We start from the raw sequence: 19,569 nt of genomic DNA, 5'->3' as shown, positions 1-19,569 counted from the left end.
TTTTTTTTAATCTTTCGTTATTCGTATAGTTTGTGTTGTGTTGCGTTGTTGCTTTTGTTTTTGTTTTCTTCCTTTTCTCAAACTCAATTCGAAAAACACACGTAACGCAGTTTAAAAAATATATATGTATGTGTCTCTCTCTCTTTATGTTGCAAGAATTGAGTTTTGTTTCATTTGTATTTTCGTTCGGGTTTTGTTCCCCGATATTCTGTGTTTCTGTTAGTCTGGTTTTATTTCTTTATCTCTCTGCTTTATTCCTTTATCTCGTGTTTTATTTCTCTGTTTGCTCACCAAGTAAACAGAATTCCGCTTTACCGCATTCTCTCCAATGGTGTTTGTTTGTCTGTTTTTTGTTTTGTTTTAATGTCTGTTTTTTTCTGTTTTTCTTCGCTTCTGTTTGTGCTAGTATGTCTCTCTGTCTGTCTCTCTGTCTGTCTGTTTGGTGTTTGTGTTCCTCTGTGTTTGTTTTTGTTTGTCTGTGTCTCATTTTCTGTTTGTTTAGCGGTTTGTTTGTTTTTCTATTTTTTTCCTCTTTGTACTTTTTTTGTCAGTCAGTCAGGTTGTTGTTGTTGTTGTTGTGATGCTGATGTTAGTGATGTTACCGTGTTTGTTGTTGTTGTTGTTGTTGTTGGTGGTGGTGGTGGTGATGTTACCGTGTTGTTGTTGTTGTTGTTGTTGTTGTTGTCGTTGTCGTTTGCTGTCACTTCCCTCACCTGCAAAATAATCTTCTTTCACCTTCCTTTTTCTTCCTTTCTATTTTTTTTTATAGGTATCAAACGCGCTCATAATATACACAAAGTTACCATTTATTATTATTATCTCTCGGCTACACAAACCACTCAGGCGGCTTCTTTGCACTTTCTTTGGCAAGGTTTTTCGAAATTTTGAGTTCGTTTTTCACTAATATATTTTCCTCAGGACAGGTGATGGAGGGGGGGGGGGGGCAGATGGGGGGAGGGGGGAGGGGAGGAGGCTTGCTCTGAGAAAAAAGGGGGCGGGGGCAGGGAGGGGGGCAGGGGTGAGGGGGGGGCGGTCCTGGGCCACCGTAAATACACACACGTACACACATACACACACACACGCGCAAAATCACACGTACTTACACACACGCACACAGTTACGTACATATGGAGTCCCTTTCATGTACACATTGTCTCCGTACGCACATAAATGCACATGACTAGTTGGCCTCATGTAGACCAACTTTTTTTTGTCCTTTTTTTGACCTCCTCTTTCTGTCTCTCTCTCTTTTTATATATTTTGTCCTCCACTTTTTTCCTCGTCCACTTTTCTTTCTTTTTCTCTCCTCCACTTTCCGTATTTTCCTCTTCTGTATTTTTTCTTTCTTCTGTATCTTTTTTTTTTTTTGTTACTCTGAGAACACACAAACAAACACACACAAACACAAACACATTATGAAGTTTCCGTCTATTTTTCCACTCTTACTTTTTTTTTTATCTCCCTCCTTTTATCTCTCCTTTCTTTTTTTCTTTTTTTCCCTCCGTCAGTTTTTTCTTCTCTGAGCTGCGAAATGAGATCAAACAGTTTTTTTTTATCATACTCTCCTTCATTTTTCTTTCCTTTTTTTTTCTCTCCTCTCCTCTCTCTCTTCATCATCAACTCTCATTTTTTTCCTTTTTTATATATATTTTTTCCCCTCCCACTCTTTTCCACTTTCTATCACAATTTTTTTTTTCACTTCGTATAAAACAAGTACAGGTCAGGTCGTGGTGGTGGTGGTGCGTGCCTGTGTACCACTTAGAAAAAAGACGTTCACACACTTATACACGCACACACGTACACATACACGCATTAGAACGCGCGCGCACACACGTACATACACGCACACGGGTATGAAGTCCGTTCGGGGTGCGTGCGTGCGTGCGTGCGTACGTGGCTGGCAATTTAGTGTACGTGATTGGAGATGAGGTACGTGCTGGGGGGTGGAGGGGGAGGTGGAGGGAGGAGGAGGGGTTTCGATGGAGGTAGAAGAGGAGGGAGAAGGGAGAGAAGGATCATGGAGGGGATGGGGGAGAGGTTGTGAGAGGAGGGGGAGGTAGTGGAGGTATATTATATTGGGGAGGAGGAGATTGTGGAGGGGGTATTTTGTGAGGGGGGTGGTGGGGAGAGAAAAGTGGAGGTTGGGGTGCTCGTATTAGGGTGGATTGGGGTAAGGTTGTCTTTGGAAAGGAGGTGGGCGAAGGGAGGAGGGAGGTGGGGAGTGTAGTGGACGGGGAGGAAACTTAGTGGAGGGGGGAGGGAAAATGTAGGGGAGCGAGGGAGAAGGGTTAGTGGAGGTCACATTATGGTCCTTCCTGTGGTCATGGCAGGGTCCTTCAGGGTCCTTCAGAGTCCTATTAAGTCCTTCAGGGTTGGTTCTTCAGGCTCCTTCAGACTCTTTCAGGTTCCTTCAGGGTGACGCAGCTTTCTATAGAGTCCTTCAGGTTCCTACAGGCTTCTTTGGGGTCCTTCAGAGTCCTGCAGATTCCTTTAGTATCCTTCAGTAGGGCCGCCACACCTTGACTTCGGGGCTCCTGTCGCTGGAAGGCTTGACGGGCTGAAAAGAGGATTCACGGGACTGGAAGGCGGACTTGAGGCCTCCCAGCGTCTTCGGGATAGAGAAGGCGCTCAGTCCACCCAGAGCAGCGAGGGGAGGCGGCCGCAAACTCACGATTCCACCCCCTAATCCACTTCCTATTAGCCCCCCTACTCCACCTCCTCCACTTCCTGTTTCTCCACTGCCTCCATTCCCGGTATTTCCTCCTCCTCCTCCACCTCCACCTCCACCACCTCCTCCTCCTCCTCCGCCTCCTCCAGTGGTGTTGGTCGTGGTGGTGGTGGTGGTGGTGGTGGAGACCGAGCTCGTGGTGGTGGTGGTGTTGTTGTTGTGGTTCTGGGTGGTGCTGTTGTTGTTGTTGTTGTTGCTGCTGTTGCTGTTGGTGGAGGTGGAGGGGGAGCAGGAGACGGCGGCGGGGGAGGAGGAGGGGGGCGTGGGGGTGGCGTGGTGGAGGTGGGAGGTGCACGCCCCCCCTGATTCACACCCGCGACACCTCAGACACCTGGACTCACCTGGGGAAGAAATGCACACGTGAGAAAAGTGAACACATACATACGAACACACACTCACACATACACATATATATATACACACACACACACACATACATACATTAAGCGAACCCATATCACACACACACACACACACACACACACACACATATCCCCATACATACATATTTAATGAATGAGCAATAGATGGATTCACACATATATATAGAGAGAGATGAATCACAGGAAACATAAATATGGAGAGAGAGAGAGAGAGGTGAGGTGTGGGAGGTGAAAAGAGAGGTAGATAGAGAGAGAGAGAGGGGAGAGGGTGGAAAGGGGGAGGGGAGGAGAAGGGGGGGGGGGGTTGTGTGTTGCATAAATTGATTGATTGATAACTAATAAAACATTGCCGCACCAACATTTGTGACGCGCGTGTTCGAAAAAAAAAATGCAAGCAGATCAAATGTGAAAAAGTGGAAAAAAAATATGGAATGTTGTGGATGTTTTAAATACACAGAAACTCACATACACACAAACATACGCATACACTCACACACCTGCCACTTTCTCTCTCTCTCTCTCTCTCTAACTGTTTTGAAAAGCGAGAGTTATGTGAAAAAAAAATGTTGATACTCAATTCTCGGTCATACGCCCGCACGCACACACACACACACACACACACACACACACACACACACACACACACACACACACACACACACACGTGACGCATTTGATACCTCACATTTTTTAAACCAGAAAATGAATGAATAAATAATAATAATAATAATAATAATAATAATAATAATAATAATAATAATAATAATAATAATAATAATAATAATAATAATAATAATGAGGTAACTAGTTCGGGTTTACATAATTACTAATGATGTAAAATTATTATCATTTTGCACCTTAATGAGAGAGAGAGAGAGAGAGAGAGAGAGAGAGAGAGAGAGAGAGAGAGAGAGAGAGAGAGAGAGATCCGTAGTCTTTTCTCTGTACCTTTTCCACTTAACCCTTCCAATTTCTCTCTCTCTCTCTCTCTCTCTCAATAGGTCAGGTAATTTCCTTCGCCTCGGGATTATCTTTTTTTTTCTCTCTCTCTCTCTTTTTCTCTCACCTAACAAGCCTGATTAATAGCTTTCTTTCTTCCTTTCCTTTGTGAGCATTTTCCTCTAATTATGTTTTCTTCGTCGTAATTAAAAAGGGATTAACCGAGTGAACTGTATTATGTGTTGTGTGTGTGTGTGTGTGTGTGTGTGTGTGTGTGTGTGTGTGTGTGTGGAGACCTCTCCCTTTACTTCCTCTCCCTCCTTCCCTCACTTCTATGTTCTCCCCTCCCTTCCTTTTCCTCCACTCCTTTTCACTCTCAATCCCTTCCTCCTCCTCCTTCATTTCCTCCATTATTTATTTCCGCCATCTTTCAAATCTCCCTTCATCCCTTTCCTCCCCACTTGCATTCCCTCCCTCCTCCCTCTTTTCCTTTTTCTCTCCCCTCCTTTCCTTTATCCTCCCTCAGTTCCTCCTTCTCTTTCCTTCGTGTTCCTTCCTTTCATTCCTCTCCCTCTCCCCTTTCCCCTTTCTTCCCTTCTTCAATTATCCCTATTCCCTCCCTTTATATATTCCTCCCTTCCCCTTCCATTTATCCCCTTCTTCAATTATCCCCCTTCCCTCCCTTTATATACTCCTCCCTTCCCCTTCCATTTATTTCCTCCCCACTTCATCTATTCCCCTTCCCACCTTCCCTTCATCTTCCCTTCCTTTCTTCGTCTTCTCCCTTTCCTTTTACCCCTCCCCCTTTTCCTTCGGCTCCTCTCTTCCTCTTTCCTCCCTCTACTTTCCTTTACACTTCCTAACTTTTCCCGCTCTCCTCCTTTTCTTACTCTTCCCCCTTCCATTCTATTTTCCCTTTTCCCCCTTTTTTTACTTTTCCCCCTTTCATACTATTCCCCCCTTTCCTCCCTTCCATACTCTTCCCCCTTTTCCCCCTTCCACATTCTTCCCCCCTTTCCCCTTTCCATACTCTTCATCCTTTCCCCCTTCTTACTCTCCCCCCTTTCCCCCCTTCTCCCCCCTTCACTCACCGCTCAGCAGCTGTCTCGTGCTCTCTGTGTTGGTTATGCTGGCCAGGGCGTGGGAGTGGGCGGGGTTGTGGGCGGGCAGAGAGGGGAGCGAGTGGGCGGAGAGGCTGCCCAGGGCCGTGCCGGGGAGGTGCGAGCCCCCCACGCCCATGCCCAGCCCCCCCACCAGTCCGGAAGCCCCCCGCCAGGCGTCCAGCCACCCGTTGCCGCCCACTGTGGAAGAAGAAAGGAGTGGTGAGGGTGGTGATGGTGGTGGTGGTGGTGGTGGTGATAAGGTCTTGATGAATAAGGGTGGTAGTGGTGATGGTGGTGATAGAGGGGATGAGAGATTAATGATGGTGATTGTGGTGGAAAAGTGGTGGTAAATTGATGATGGTAATATTAATAGTTGGTGGTGATGAAGTGGTGATAGATAATGGTAATACATGGTGGTGATACAGCGGTGATGAGTTAATGATGATGATGTTGATAGTTGGTGGTGATGGTGGTGATGAATTGCCTAGGTGTGATGATAGTGATGATGGTGATGGTAATAGGTGGTGAGGGTGGTGAAATATGGGTGGTGATGGGTGAGGGTGGTGAAATATGGGTGGTGATGATAGTGGTGAGTGTTGTAAGAAGGTGGTGATGATGATGGTGGTGACAGTGATGATAAAGGACATGGGTGGTAATGAGGGTGGTGGTGATGGTTTTGGTGGTGAGGGTGGTGAAGGATGGGTGGTGATGATAGTGGTGAGTGCTGTAAGAAGGTGGTGATGATGATGGTGGTGACAGTGATGATGAAGGACATGGGTGGTAATGAGGGTGGTGGTGATTGTGGTGGTGAGTTTTGGTGTTGGTGTTGGTGATGACATAATACCCACAACACTGTATTGGTGATGAAAAATGTCGCAAAGAGAAAATATAATTAAAAAAAAGAAGAAAAATGCTTAAGTCGAAATAATTACAAGAAAAGTTTAATCAAGTTTTGCACTGGAAAGAAAAAAAATATGTGGATTGTGAAGGAAAATATTTGGATGAACATATATTTTTTATTTTTGTTTCTTATAGTTTTTTTTTTATGTGCGAGTGTTTTCAGAAGTAACAGAAAAAAATGGGTAATAATTTAAATAGGCGATCAAGATGTTTTTTTTCATTGTTTTTACTATTTGTGTTTTAATGGCGGCAAAGATAATAAAAAAAAATAAGGATATCATTTATTAAAAAGTCGAGTAAGATCAACTTTTCCTCTGTTATGCTGATGCCGATAGGTCAGTGACGATGAAAAAAAAAAAAAAAAAAAAATCAGAGGAGTTGATAAATGTAAGCTTTTTTTCTTATTACATTGATGCTTTACTTTTTTTTTGTAACTCAGAATGAAAAAAAAAAAAGCATGCTCATTTAGAAGAGTCGATGAGGTAAACTATTTTTTTTACTCTCCTTTTATTCTGTTGATGTTTTTCCAAGACTAACAACAACACACACACAAAAAAAGAAAACAAAACAAAGTATGATCAGTCACAAGAATCAATCAAGACAATCCTTTTTTTTCCCCTTTCTCTCATTTTCCTACGTTGATTATTTTTCCAGGAGACAAAATAATCCTCCCACCCCAACACACACACACACACACACACACACGCACACACACACGCACACACGCACACGCACATACACACACATAAAAAAAAAAGAGAAACACCAATAGATCGTGAATAGCCGGTGTAATATCGTTCTGTGTGTCTGTGTGTCTGTGTATGTGTGTGTGTGTGTGTGTGTGTGTGTCGGCTTTAACTGCGCCGGCAACGATACCAACAACAAAGGCAAAAAAAAAAAAAAGTAAAAAAAAAAGAAATAAAAACCGTAAGTGATCAGAGTAATGTTAGGTGTTTGTATTCCTGGACATCACTGGCCATTAAGCCCCGCCAGGTGTGTTGAGGCAGGTGTTCTTCAATTAATTAAGTGCACGCAGGCAAGCTCTGTTAAGGATTCCCCGGCGATCGGAAATGGTGGTGAAGAAACAATATAAAGAAATGGAATATGTAGGCGTCGTTTGCGCCGTGGGGGGAAAATGGTAATAGATGAACAGGTAGATACAAATGAAAATAGATAATACAAAATGGTAATAGATGAACAGGTAGATACAAATGAAAATAGATAATACGAAATGAGTAGAAATATGATGTAGACGTTTGTGTGTGCCGTGAAGAAAAATAGTGGAAATAACAATAGATAAATAATATGAAATTGAAAATATATGTAATAGGAATATGATGATGTAGACGCCGCATGTGAATGATGAAAATGATGGAAGATAAATGAAGTGTAAATGTAAATAATAGAACTAATATGCTTTGAACGTTTTTGTGTGCCGTGAAAATTGAATAATGAAAGCAATAGCAGAAAAAATAAATAAATAAGACAAATAATCAAAAGAATTAATAGATATATGAAGATTTCGTGTGTGCCGTGAAAAAGGAATAATAAAAAAAATAACATGATAAATTATATGTAAATAAAAATAAAAACTCAATACAAACAAAAGAAGAAAAAAAATACAAAGAAATATGATTTAGAAGTGATTGCCGTAAAAAAAAAAAAGAATACATATTTAATAGATTAATAGCATGTAAACAAAAAAATATATAAGTAATGTATGTTGTGTATGTTGTGAAAAGTGTTTAATGAATATGATGCTAGATGAAGAATATAGTAAATAGAAATAATAATAAAGATAATAATAAATTTTCCGAGTAATGAATTGCCTGCTTGTTTGAGTCACTTATTTTGGTTAGGACGCGAATTCTGTTTAAGTAAGATTGTGTAAGAAGGAGAAAAAATATGGTGATAAATAATTGAAAATATTACAGACAGGAGGACGTGAAGAAATTTTGATCGTAATTAATTGGAAAGTTTGTCTTCCCGTTGCTTCAATCAACTGGCTACAACACCTTTACCTGGAAAGGCCGGAGGTTGTGAAGAAAAGAAAATATATAGCCTTGAGTATAAGAATGTGAAAGAGCACACACAAAAAAATGAGTGTTGAGTATAAATAGGAAAAAATAGTGTTGAGTATTGATTTGCAGGAAGTGTTGAGTAGAAATATGAAAAAATTAGTGTTGAGTATTGATTTGCAGGAATAGTATTGAGTATAGATATGAAAAAATTAGTGTTGAGTATAGATATGAAAAAATTAGTGTTGAGTATAGATATGAAAAAAAATTAGTGTTGAGTATAGATATGAAAAAATTAGTGTTGAGTATAGATATGAAAAAATTAGTGTTGAGTATAGATATGAAAAAAAAATAGTGTTGGTATTACTATAAAAATAATTAAATCGTTAAGAAAAACTATGAAAAACTACTCAAAATAATAGCGCTGAATATAATTAGGAAAAAAATAAAGCGTTGAACGTAATTATGAAAAAATGTTAATAGCGTTCAGCATGACCGTGAAAAAAGAGGTTTGTTCTCCTCGTGGAAAAAAAAAACATATAAAATCGGTATTCTGGTAGTTAGGTGATTTGGTTGTGGTGCCTGAGCTTGGTTGCTGAAAATAGATTGCAAGTCAACCCAAAAGAAAATCTGTATAGGGTTGTGAAGAGAGAAGAAAGTATATAATGTAAAGAGAGAGAAAATATATAGGGCCGTGAAGAGAAAAAAATGCTTATAAATTATTATGAAAAGAGAAAACAAAATTTGATTGAGATGTGAAAGAAAAAAAAAATATAAAAGGTCGTAAAAAAAGTAATAAACTAGAGAAAAAAAAATGCATATATACGATTATGAAAAGAGAAATAAACAAAGAGAAAAAAAAGCTTATATATGATTATGAAAAGATAAAATAAAATACGAATGAGATGTGAAAGAAAGAAAATATATACAAGGTTATGAAAAGAGAAATAAACAAACAGGAAAAAGTGCATATATATGAGTATGAAAAAAGAAAAAAATATGAACGAGATGTGAAAGAAAGAAAATATGTATAGGGTTATGAAAAGAGAAATAAACAAACAAACAAAAATATGCATTACTGATATTCTTGAAACAAATGTCTAAATTATCACTTGAACGTATTATATCGGTAACTAAAAATGATTCATAGTTAACGAGCAGATAATTCAAATTGTAAACAGAAGGAAAATAATTAAATAGATGAACAAAATAATGAATACAAACATGATATTTTAAGAAGAACGTTTCAGTAATTAACTTCACGCATTATCTTAATAAACTAAAATCGATTCCTAGTAAATCGAGAGAGCCCGGGTTCGATTCCCGGGCGGATTGGACAAATTTGGGCGGCCTTTCCGATACACCACGCTCCTGTCCACCCAACAATGAATGGGTACCAGGTATTAATCGGGTGTTGTGTCCCGTCTCCTATAATTCCTTCCCCTTCTGTCTTTCTCCGGCATATGACCACAGATGTTGCGCCGACTAAACGAAACTTTCCAAACTACTTCCTAGTAAACGTTTAATTATATAAAGTTGTGAGGAAAACTAAGATAAATATTAATGAAAAAGGGGAATAGAGGGGAAAGAAAAAAAGGAACAAGATAAATGAGAGGTAAGGTTGAGGAAGGGGGAAGGGAGTATGACGGAAAATGAGGGTATGGAAAGAGATGATAGTGATGGGAGACTTAGAGGGGAAGAAGAGAGGAGAAAGAGGTAAAAGAGAAAGGGGAAAGTAAGGCGGAAAAATAGTAAAAAGAAAAACGTTTTGAGTAATTCATTTCACGCATTATCTTTGACACTAAAAATCGATTCCTTGTTAACTTTTAAAATGTTATGCAAACTTTAGAGGTGAGGGGGGAAAACCATAAAAAAAATAATACGAACAAAATATTTAAAAGAAGAACGCCTCAGTAATTAATTTCACACATTATATTTGGCATTGAAAAATCGATTCCTAGTTAACTTTTAAAATGTCATAGAAACTTGTCGGAGGGGAGAAAAAAAGAAAAAACAACAACAAAAACAGACAATATTAAAAATGGAGAGTTTCAGTAATTCATTCCACACATTACCTTCGACACTAAAATCGATTCCTAGTTAACTTTTAAAATGTCATAGAAACTTGTCGGAGGGGAGAAAAAACAACAACAACAACAAAAACAGACAATATTGAAAAAAAGAAAGTCCCAGAAATTCATTCCACACATTACCTTCGACACTAAAATCGATTCCTAGTTAACTTTTAAAATATCAATGAAGCTTGTGAGAAAGGGGAAAAAATTACAAAAAACAGACAATATTAAAAAAGGAGAAAGTCTCTAATTCATTCCTCACATTGTTTTTGACACTGAAATCGATTCCTAGTTAACTTTTAAAATATCATAGAAACTTGTCGTAGGGAAGAAAAAAAAAAAAAAAAAACGACAATATTAAAAAAAACCCGTTCCAGTAATTCATATCACACATTATCTTTGACAAACTAAAAATCGATTCCTATGTAGTGAACTTTTAAAATATCATACAAATTTGTGGGAGAGGAGAAAAAAATAACACAAAAACAGACAATATTAAAAAAAAGAAGGTCTCAATATCTCATCTCTCATCTCACACATTATCTTTGACGCTAAAAATCGATTCCTAGTCAACGTTGAAATATATAAAGACGTGGAAAAAGAGAGAGAGAAAAAAAAATAACACAAACAGACAATATTGAAAAAAAGGTCTCAATAATCCATCTCACACATTATCGTTGACACTAAAAATCGATTCTTAGTTAACGTTGAAATATATAAAGACGTGGAAAAAGAGAGAGAAAAAATAACACAAACAGACGATAAGCAAAACCACGTATCACTAATTAATTCCACACATTATCCTTGACACTAAAAATCGATTCCTTGTTAACTTTTAAAATATCATATAAACTTCTGAGGGAGGGAGGGACGAGGCGAGGAGGAAAAAAAAACATAACAGGTGAGGTCCTTCGCTAATTACAGGTGCGCTATCTTAACCTGTGTGTAAGGGAGCAGGTGTGGCGGCGGCAATAAAGATTAGGCGTGATACAGGTGTGAGCCAGGTGCGAGCCAATCAGAGGAAGGGGCGCGGCAGGTGAGGGGTCAACGTTACCTGCCGCCACGTAATTGATCAGGTGTAATCAGGTGTGATCTAGATGAGTCAGGTAATTTGAGGTTATTAAGCGCTTGAGTGATCACTTAATTAGCTTGGTGGTAACGTAAGGGGGGGGGGTGAGAATGAGAGAGAGAGAGAGAGAGAGAGAGAGAGAGAGAGAGAGAGAGAGAGAGAGAGAGAGAGAGAGAGAGAGAGAGAGAGAGAGAGAGAGAGAGAGAGAGAGAGTGTGTGTGTGTGTGTGTATGTGTGTAAATCACCTACCACTTAATTTCTAAAGCACAGAAGCCCCCCCCACCCCCCTAAAAAAGACAGGTAGACAAAAAAAAAGATAATTTACTCACTCACTCATTCACTCACTTAGTAAAGACAACTCTCATTCCTCTCTCACTTCCACACACTCGCTCACTCCCTTCCTTCCACTCCCCTCCTCCCCCCTCCCCCTTCACTCCCTTCCTTCCACTCCCCTCCTCCCCCCTCCCCCTTCACTCCCTTCTCACTCACCTCTACTTCCCACTCCTCCCTCTCAACCCCACTCCAACACCGCCCTTTCTTTTATCCCACTCCCTTCCCACTCCCTTCCACACATCCACTCTCACTCCCACTCCCTCCTTACTTCCACACACCCACTCCCTTACCCCCGCTCACCTCCCATTCCCACTTTACCCATTCCCCTTCCGTATTCCCTTTCCCCACTCAACCCCTACTTCCCTCTCCCCCTCCTACCCCGCAATCCCTCACATTCTCACTCCCATCCCCCCCATTCCCCCCCACACTCCTTTTCCGCTCCCATCCCCATTCCTTCCCTTCCCCCCATCCCCCCCCTGACTCACCTCTTGCTAGCTCGAGGGCCTTGGTGTGGGCGAGGGGGTTGAAGGCGGTAAGGCCCAGGTTGTAGCCCAGCGCTGACAGGTGGGAATCCAACCACGGGTGGTAGCCTAGAGGGAAGCCCCAGCCGGGGTGTCCTGCGGGGGAGAGAACGGGGGTGAGATGCTGGGGAGATGGGGGTTGGTGTGGGGGTTTGGGTAAGGGGGGGTGGAGAGAGAGAGAGAGAGAAAAGGAGTGGATGAAGAAGGGAAGAAGGGGGATGTGAGATGTGGGGGTGACAGGGAGTGATGGAGTGTAGGTAGGGGGGTGGGGTGAAGGGCGAGTGGGTGAGGGGGAGAAAAGGTGGATATGTGGGGTGATAGGATATAGGTATGGGGGTGGGGAGAACAACGAGTGGGTAGGGGGAAAGTGGGGATTGAGATGAGGGGGTTACATAGGGTGATGGGATATGGGAAAGGGGATGGGGAAAAAACGAGTGGGTGAGGGGAAAAAGGTGGGGAGTGTTAGAAAGGGGGTGATTAGGTGGTCGGGAGAGGAAGGAGGGATGATAATTTGAGAGGGGAGGGATGGGGAAGAAGGGAGGGATGGGAAGGAGGGAGTGGGAGAATGGGGAGATAGAAGGAAGGTATATTATAGAAGGGGAAAGAAGGGGTAATTTTGGGGGAAGTTGGGAATGTCAGAAAAGGGAGAGAGGGGGTGATAGGAATGCAAGGAAGTTATAAGGGAGAAGGAAATGAGGGGTAATGTTTGAGGAAGGGGCGTAAGTTGAGATGATGGGAAAAGGGGAAGATTAGGGAAGGGTATTTAAGAGTGTGACAGGAATGGGAAAACGCACAAAAAAGGGGAAGAAAGCTCAATGAAAAGGAAGGGAGAGGAGGAGGAGAAGGAGGAGGAGGAAGAGGAGAAGGAAGAGGAAATATTGGAGGGTCATATTGATGGAAGAGAGAATAGAGGGGAAGGAAGAGGAGGAAGATAAATGAGAGGTAAGGTTGAGGTAGGGAAGGGAAAGCGAGGGGAATATGAGAGGATGGGAAGATATGATAGTGATGGGAGATATAGAGGGGAGAAAAACAGGAGAAAGAGGGAAAAGAGAAATGGGAAAGTGAAAGGGAAGAAAACGGGATATGGGACAGAGGTAAAAATGATAGGAGAGAAGAGAAAGAAAAGAGGAAAAGGAAAAAAATGAGGGGAAAGTTAAAGGAAAGGAGAGGAACATGAGAGATAAGGAAAAGGGGAAATAGAGAGGAAAAAGAAGATGGTAAATGTGAGAGGAAAGGAGAGGGGAAAGGTGGAACGAAAGAACACAGAGAATGAAGGGGAAAAGGGGAAGAAGGAAAAGAGTAGAAGGGAAAAAATGAGAGGATAAAAGAGGGGACAAAGAAAAAGGGGAAAATGAACGGGTGAGAGAGAGAGAGAGAGAGAGAGAGAGAGAGAGAGAGAGAGAGAGAGAGAGAGAGAGAGAGAGAGAGAGAGAGAGAGAGAGAGAGAGAGAGAGAGAGAGAGAGAGAGAGAGAGAGAGAGAGAGAGAGAGATATTAAAGCTAACTTACTTGTATGCTGCTGTGCTTCTTTGTGTTGCTGTTATTCTGTCTATTTCGTTTATTTGTTTGTTTGTTAATGTGTGTGTGTGTGTGTGTGTGTGTGTGTGTGTGTGTGTGTGTGTGTGTGGAGAGTAGAGTCATATGTAGTAATAATAACCATTCCACACTCTCTCTCTCTCTCTCTCTCTCTCTCTCTCTCTCGTTTCTCAAGTCAGTTCGTCCCTGATGCATAATATTAAAGGCATTTAGTACGCACAACCCGACCGCTCTCTCTCTCTCTCTCTGTTAGGCCGGTGAGTGATTGTGCTTCATACAGACATGTGGAGGCAAGTGTATTTAATTGATCCCCCGCCCCGCCTCTCTCTCTCTCTCTCTCTCTCTCTCTCTCTCTCTCCTAGCTCTCTTTTTTGTTCTCTATCTCACTCCACTTTGTTTTCTCCATCATCATCATCACCACTATCATCACCACCACCACCACTATCACCACCATCACCACTTCTTACTCACCACATCATCCAGCCTTTCTTCACCATATCATCATCACCACCACCACCATCATCACCACATCTTCCTACAAAACCTCTTCATCACCACCAACGTCACCACCACCATCATCACCACTCTGTACAGTCTCACCACATTACCTTTCACCATCACCACCACGGTCACCATCACCTCTCTCCACCACCACCAACCACCATGCATCTCCACACCCACCTTACCTTCCACCATCACCACCATCACAAGTCCAACCACTGCAACCACTCTCCCTACCTTACCTTTCCACCAGCACTACAACCACAACCACCACCTCCACACAACAACCGCGCTCCACCACCTACCCACAATCCACTCACGTGACTTGTTCCGGGGCTCGCGAGGTCCGTCTACCGTAACCTTGATCGCCTTCGTCAGCGTCGTGATCTGGATAGGCGCCGAGCTGATTATGATGGACAGGTTGAAGCTCTTCCCTGGAGGAGAGAGAGAGAGAGGGGAGTGAGTGAGAGAGTGAGGGAGTGAGTGTGAGTGTGTGAAAGATTAAGGGAGTGAGTGAGAGAGTGAGGGAGTGAGTAGAGTGTGTGTAAGATTGAGGGAGTGAGTGTGAGTGTGTGAAAGATTGAGTGTGTGTACCAGTGAGGGATAGAGAATGAGAGTGTTATGTGTGTGTGTGTGTGTGTGTGTGTGTGTGTGTGTGTGTGTGTGTGTGTGTGTGTGTGTGTGTGTGTGTGTGTGTGTGTGTGAGGTTAATACATAGATAGATATTTTGAAAGGCATATATAGATAGGTAGAGGTGTAGATAGGAGAGAGAGAGAGAGAGATGAGAGAGAGAGAGAGAGAGAGAGAGAGAGAGAGAGAGAGAGAGAGAGAGAGAGAGAGAGAGAGAGAGAGAGAGAGAGAGAGAGAGAGAGAGAGAGAGAGAGAGAGAGAGAGAGAGAGAGAGAGAGAGAGAGAGATTATGAGAGAGAAGAGAGAGGAAGGGGAGAGATTATATGAGAGAGAGATAGAGAGAGAGAGAGAGAGAGAGAGAGAGAGAGAGAGAGAGAGAGAGAGAGAGAGAGAGAGAGTAGAGGGGAAGGAAGGGCGAGAGGGGAAAAAAGGGAAGGGATATGAGAGCTTAAAGGGTTGGGGAAAAGAGGGGAAGCGGCTGGGGAAAAGGGGAAAAAAGAGGGGAAATTGCATCTTTGTTTTTCGGGCTAAATATTGGGTATGAGAGAGAGAGAGAGAGAGAGAGAGAGAGTAGTAGAAGTAATAATAATAATAAAACACAAGTGAGGTATTTTGTTGCACACACACACACACACACACACACACACACACACACACACACACACACACACACACACACACACACACACACGGAGCCGCAACCCCCCCCCAAAAAAAAAAAAAAAATCTATAGATCTTCCCAATTTTGCATACGCCCTTCCCTTCTCCACCCCTCTCCCCACCCCTCTCCCCACCCATCTCCCCACTCCCAAACTATATATCTGTGTTAACCCTCTCGCCTCCACCACCACCACCACCACCAAATTGACAAATACTGGTCCCGTTTAACTACTTTCAAACTACTCTGGTTCGACCTAACAACTCCATTGAACCATCGGGCGGTAGTTAGGAAGGGAGGGGAAAAGTGAGGGGAAGGGGAGGGAAACAGGAAGGGGAAGGGAAGGGAGATTATGCGGTGGTGTTTGTAACTTGTTTTGGGCTTCGTTATCATAGGAATGGGGGAGAGTGAGGGGAAGTGATGGGGAGGGGAGGGGAGGGGAGTGGGGAGGGGAGGAGGAGGGGAGGGTGTGTATGTGAGTGGGTTTGTTAGTTGTTTTGTTATTCGCTCGCCGTGTGCGTTGTGTGCGTGTGCGATGTGTGCGTGTGTGTGTGTGTGTGTGTGTGTGTGTGTGTGTGTGTGTGTGTGTGTTTGCGGTTTTAATTAAATCTTTACTGTACTGTTTTATTTTTTGCATTGTGGCGCGGGTGTTTTTTATATACATTTCCGTCAGTGTCTGTCTGTCTGTCTGTCTGTCTGTCTGTCTGTCTGTCTGTCTGTCTGTCTGTCTATCTGTCTGTCTGTCTGTCTGTCTGTCTATCTGTCTGTCTGTCTGTCTGTCTGTCTGTCTGTCTGTCTGTCTGTCTGTCTGTCTGTCTATCGATCTTTCTGGCTATCTATTTCCAGTTCTGTTAACATTTTTTTGTAATATTTTCCTTTGTCTAAATTTCTGTTATTATTATTATTATTATTATTATTATTATTATTATTATTATTATTATTATTATTATTATTATTATTATTATTATTACTGTTTCCTCATCTTCCCTTTCCTTTCTCTTCATTTCCTTTTGCCTTCCTTTTCTCCTTCCTCTTCCTTTTTATTCCTCCTCTTCCTCTTTTTCTTTTCAATTTCCTCATTTATTTTCCCCTTTTTTATTTTCCTCTTCCTCCTTTTTCCTCTTCCTCTTTCCCTATTCCACCCCTTTATCCATTGTCCCCCTTCCTCCTCCTTTCCATTTTCCTTCCTTTCCTCCTTTCTCTTCCCTTTTTTTCCTCCCCTACCTCTTTTTTTTTTTTCCATTTCCACATTTATTTTCCCCTTCCTCCTTTTCCCCTTTTCTCTTTCCCTTTCCCCATTCCACCTCTTTATCCATTCCCCCCTTTCCTCCTCCTCCTCTCCTCTCTTCTCCCTCTTCCTTTGTTTCTCTCTCCCCTTTTTCCCCTTCTCTCCCCTCTCCTGTTCCTCCCCTCTCCCCTCCCTTCCCCATTACTCATTCATGTTTCTCCCATCCCTTTTACCTCACTTTTATCACCCCTCCCCTCCTCCCCATTTATCTCCCCTTCTCCCCTTTCTACTCCTCTATTTGCTCCCCATTTATCTACTTCCCATCTCTGTACTCTCCCCCCAGTTCCCCTTTCTCTCTCCCCTCTTCCTCTTTCTTTCTCTTCCCTTTTTCCCCCCCTTCTTTTACCACTCTGTCTCCCCTTTTCTACATTTCTCTTCCCTTCCTCCTTTCCCCTCTTCCTTCCTCTCTTCCCTTCTTCTTTCTCCCCTCTTTCTTTCTCTTCCCTCTTTCCTCCCCTTCTTTTACCCCTCTCTCTCCCCTCTTCTACATTTGTCTTCCCTTCTTCCTTTCCTCTCTTCCCTTATTCTCTCTCCCCTCTCCCTCTACTTTTTTTCTCGTCCCTTCTTCCTCTCCCCTCTTCCTTCCTCTCTTCCCTTCTTCTCTCTCCCCTCTACTTTTTTTTCATCTTCCCTCTTCCTTCCTCTCTTCCCTTCTTCTCTCTCCCCTATCCCTCTACTTTTTTTTCTCTTCCCTTCTTCCTCTCCCCTCCCCTTCCTCTATCCTCCTCCTCCCCTTCTATCTACCCTCCCCTCTCCCCTCTCTCTCCCCTTCCTTGAAATCACCTGTTGTTCCTCCTCCTCCCCCTTCCCCTCCTCCTCCTCCTCCTCCTCCTCCTCCTAATGGGTGAAGGGGAGGAGGAAGGGGAGGGAGGGGGTGGGTCAATATCACTTAAGGAGGGGGGAGAGGGGGGAGGGGGGGTTGTTACCTGGTTGATTGTGGTTGATAATTAACGGTGTGGTCAACAGGCGCCAATTAGTCTCCCCTCTCCCCATCTCTCCTCCCCTCCCCTCCCCTTACATATCCTTCTTCCCCTCATCTTGTCTATATCCCAAACCTGTTCTCTCTCTCTCTCTCTCTCTCTCTCTCTCTCTCTCTCTCTCTCTCTCTCTCTCTCTCTCTCTCTCTCTCTCTCTCTCCTCCTCCTCCTCTTCCTCTCCATCCCTCCATATTTCTCCTCTCTCCCTCTCCTCTCCTCTCCTTCTCTTTCTCTCCCTCCCTCGGTTCACCATATTTCTCTCCCTCTCCCTCTCTCTCTCCCTCCCTCTCCCTCCCTCCCTCTTCCTCCGGCTCTTCCTGTCTATCTATACCTGTACTTTACTCTCCCTCCCTCCCTCTCTCTCTCCCTACTTCCCTCTCCCCCTCTCTCCCTCCCTCCCTCTCTCTCTCTCTCTCTCTCTCTCTCTCTCTCTCTCTCTCTCTCTCTCTCTCTCTCTCTCTCTCTCTCTCTCTCTCTCTCTCTCCATACTTTCTCCATTTTCTCATGTTATTTTCTCTCCTTTACTCTCCTTTTCTCTCTCCTTTCTTCTTTCCTTCTCTCCTTTCCTCCTTCTTTCCTTCCTTCTCTCCGTAAATGGAAGGGAGGGAAGAAGAGGAGGAAAGAGGGAGAGAAAAAAGAAGAAAACGGTCGAAATGAAGAGAAGAAAAGGATGATGAGAGAGAGAGAGAGAGAGAGAGAGAGAGACGGTTTAATTAAAAGAGAAGGAAAAGGGAGACGAGGAAGAGAGAGAGAGAGAGAGAGAGAGAGAGAGAGAGAGAGAAGATAAATGGAGGAAGGAAGACAAATTGGAGGAAGAATGGAAGAGGTGGAGAGAATGAGGTGGAGGAGAAAGAGTGGAGAGACTGAGGTGAAAGGGGAGGTGGAATAAAGGACGGAGAAGTGGAGGAGAAAATGTGAAGAAGGAAAGAGGTGGAGGAGAAGAGAGATGGAAAAGAGGATGGAAGGAGTGGAAGGAGAGGAGGTGGAGGAATAGGAAGGAGGAGGAGGAGAGGTGGAATAGAGGATGGAAGGAGTGGAAGGAGAGGAGGTGGAGGAATAGGGAGGAGGAGGAGGAGGAGGATAGGTGGAATAGAGGATTGAGAAGTGGAAGAAGAGAGGAAAGTGGAGGTGGAGAAAACGTGAAGGAGAAGAGAGGTGGAATAGAGGGTGGAGAGGTATAGGAAGGAGTAAAAAAAAGAAGAGGTGGAGGGGAAAAAACGGAGGAACAGAGATGGAGGGAAAGGGTGGTAAGGTGGAGGAGCGAAGATGGGGAGGTGGAGGGATAGGTGGAGGAAAGTGAAGTGGAGGAGAGAGGAAGGAATAGAGAGTGGAACAGTAGAAGGAGAGGGAGAGGAGAAAAGGAAGAATGGTGAGGTGGAGAGTGGAAGAAGGGGTGGAGGGATATTGGAAGGGGAGGTAGAGGAGAAAGTGTGGTGAGGTAGAGAGAGAAGGTGGATTGAGACTTGCAGGGATGGAAGAAGAAGAGGTGGAGAGGTGGAAGGGAGGAAGAAGAACAGGTGGATGAATGGAGGAAGTGGAGGTGGAGGAGAAAGCGTAGTGAGGTGCGGGGTGGAAGGGAGAGATGGAGAGGTGGAGGGGAGTAGGCAGGACAGGTGGAGGGGTGGAGGGGGTGGAGGGCAGGTATTGATTGCACAGGCGGGCCGGAGACGGTACCTGTGCCCACCTGAGGACCTGTGTGTACCTGTGCCCGCGTCCACACACACACACACACACACACACACACACACACACACACACACACACACACACTCATAATTCTCTTCCCTCATTCTTTCCTTCTTTCCCCTCCCTCTTTCCCCTCACTCCCTTTTCCCTTCTTCCTCTTATCTACTTTCCCTCTTCTTCCTCCACTTCTTTTCCTCCTCCTCCACTTCTTTTCCTTTATGTGTT

General features: G+C 43.4%; 1 protein-coding gene across 2 annotated transcripts in view; it reads right to left on the bottom strand.

Moving 5' to 3' along the window:
- Positions 1–560: 560 nt before the first annotated feature.
- Positions 561–19,569, bottom strand: part of LOC127007753 (protein lozenge-like) — a 41,942-nt gene continuing 22,933 nt past the window's right edge. The window contains exons 2-5 of one of the 2 annotated variants that reach the window (XM_050879021.1): positions 14,426–14,539; positions 12,034–12,165; positions 5,142–5,351; positions 561–3,069 (exon numbers count right to left, since the gene is read on the bottom strand). In XM_050879021.1, the coding sequence (XP_050734978.1) occupies positions 2,501–3,069; positions 5,142–5,351; positions 12,034–12,165; positions 14,426–14,539 (1,025 nt within the window). In that variant the 3' untranslated portion in view covers positions 561–2,500. Of the gene's footprint in view, positions 3,070–5,141; positions 5,352–12,033; positions 12,166–14,410; positions 14,540–19,569 lie in introns of both variants that reach the window. The other variant, XM_050879020.1, reaches the window with a different exon arrangement.

Source organism: Eriocheir sinensis, chromosome 36, assembly GCF_024679095.1.
Source record: "Eriocheir sinensis breed Jianghai 21 chromosome 36, ASM2467909v1, whole genome shotgun sequence".
NCBI classification, from domain to species: domain Eukaryota; kingdom Metazoa; phylum Arthropoda; class Malacostraca; order Decapoda; family Varunidae; genus Eriocheir; species Eriocheir sinensis.
The sequence above is the reverse complement of the archived record's forward strand: the minus strand, read 5'-3'. Positions and strand labels throughout refer to the sequence as shown.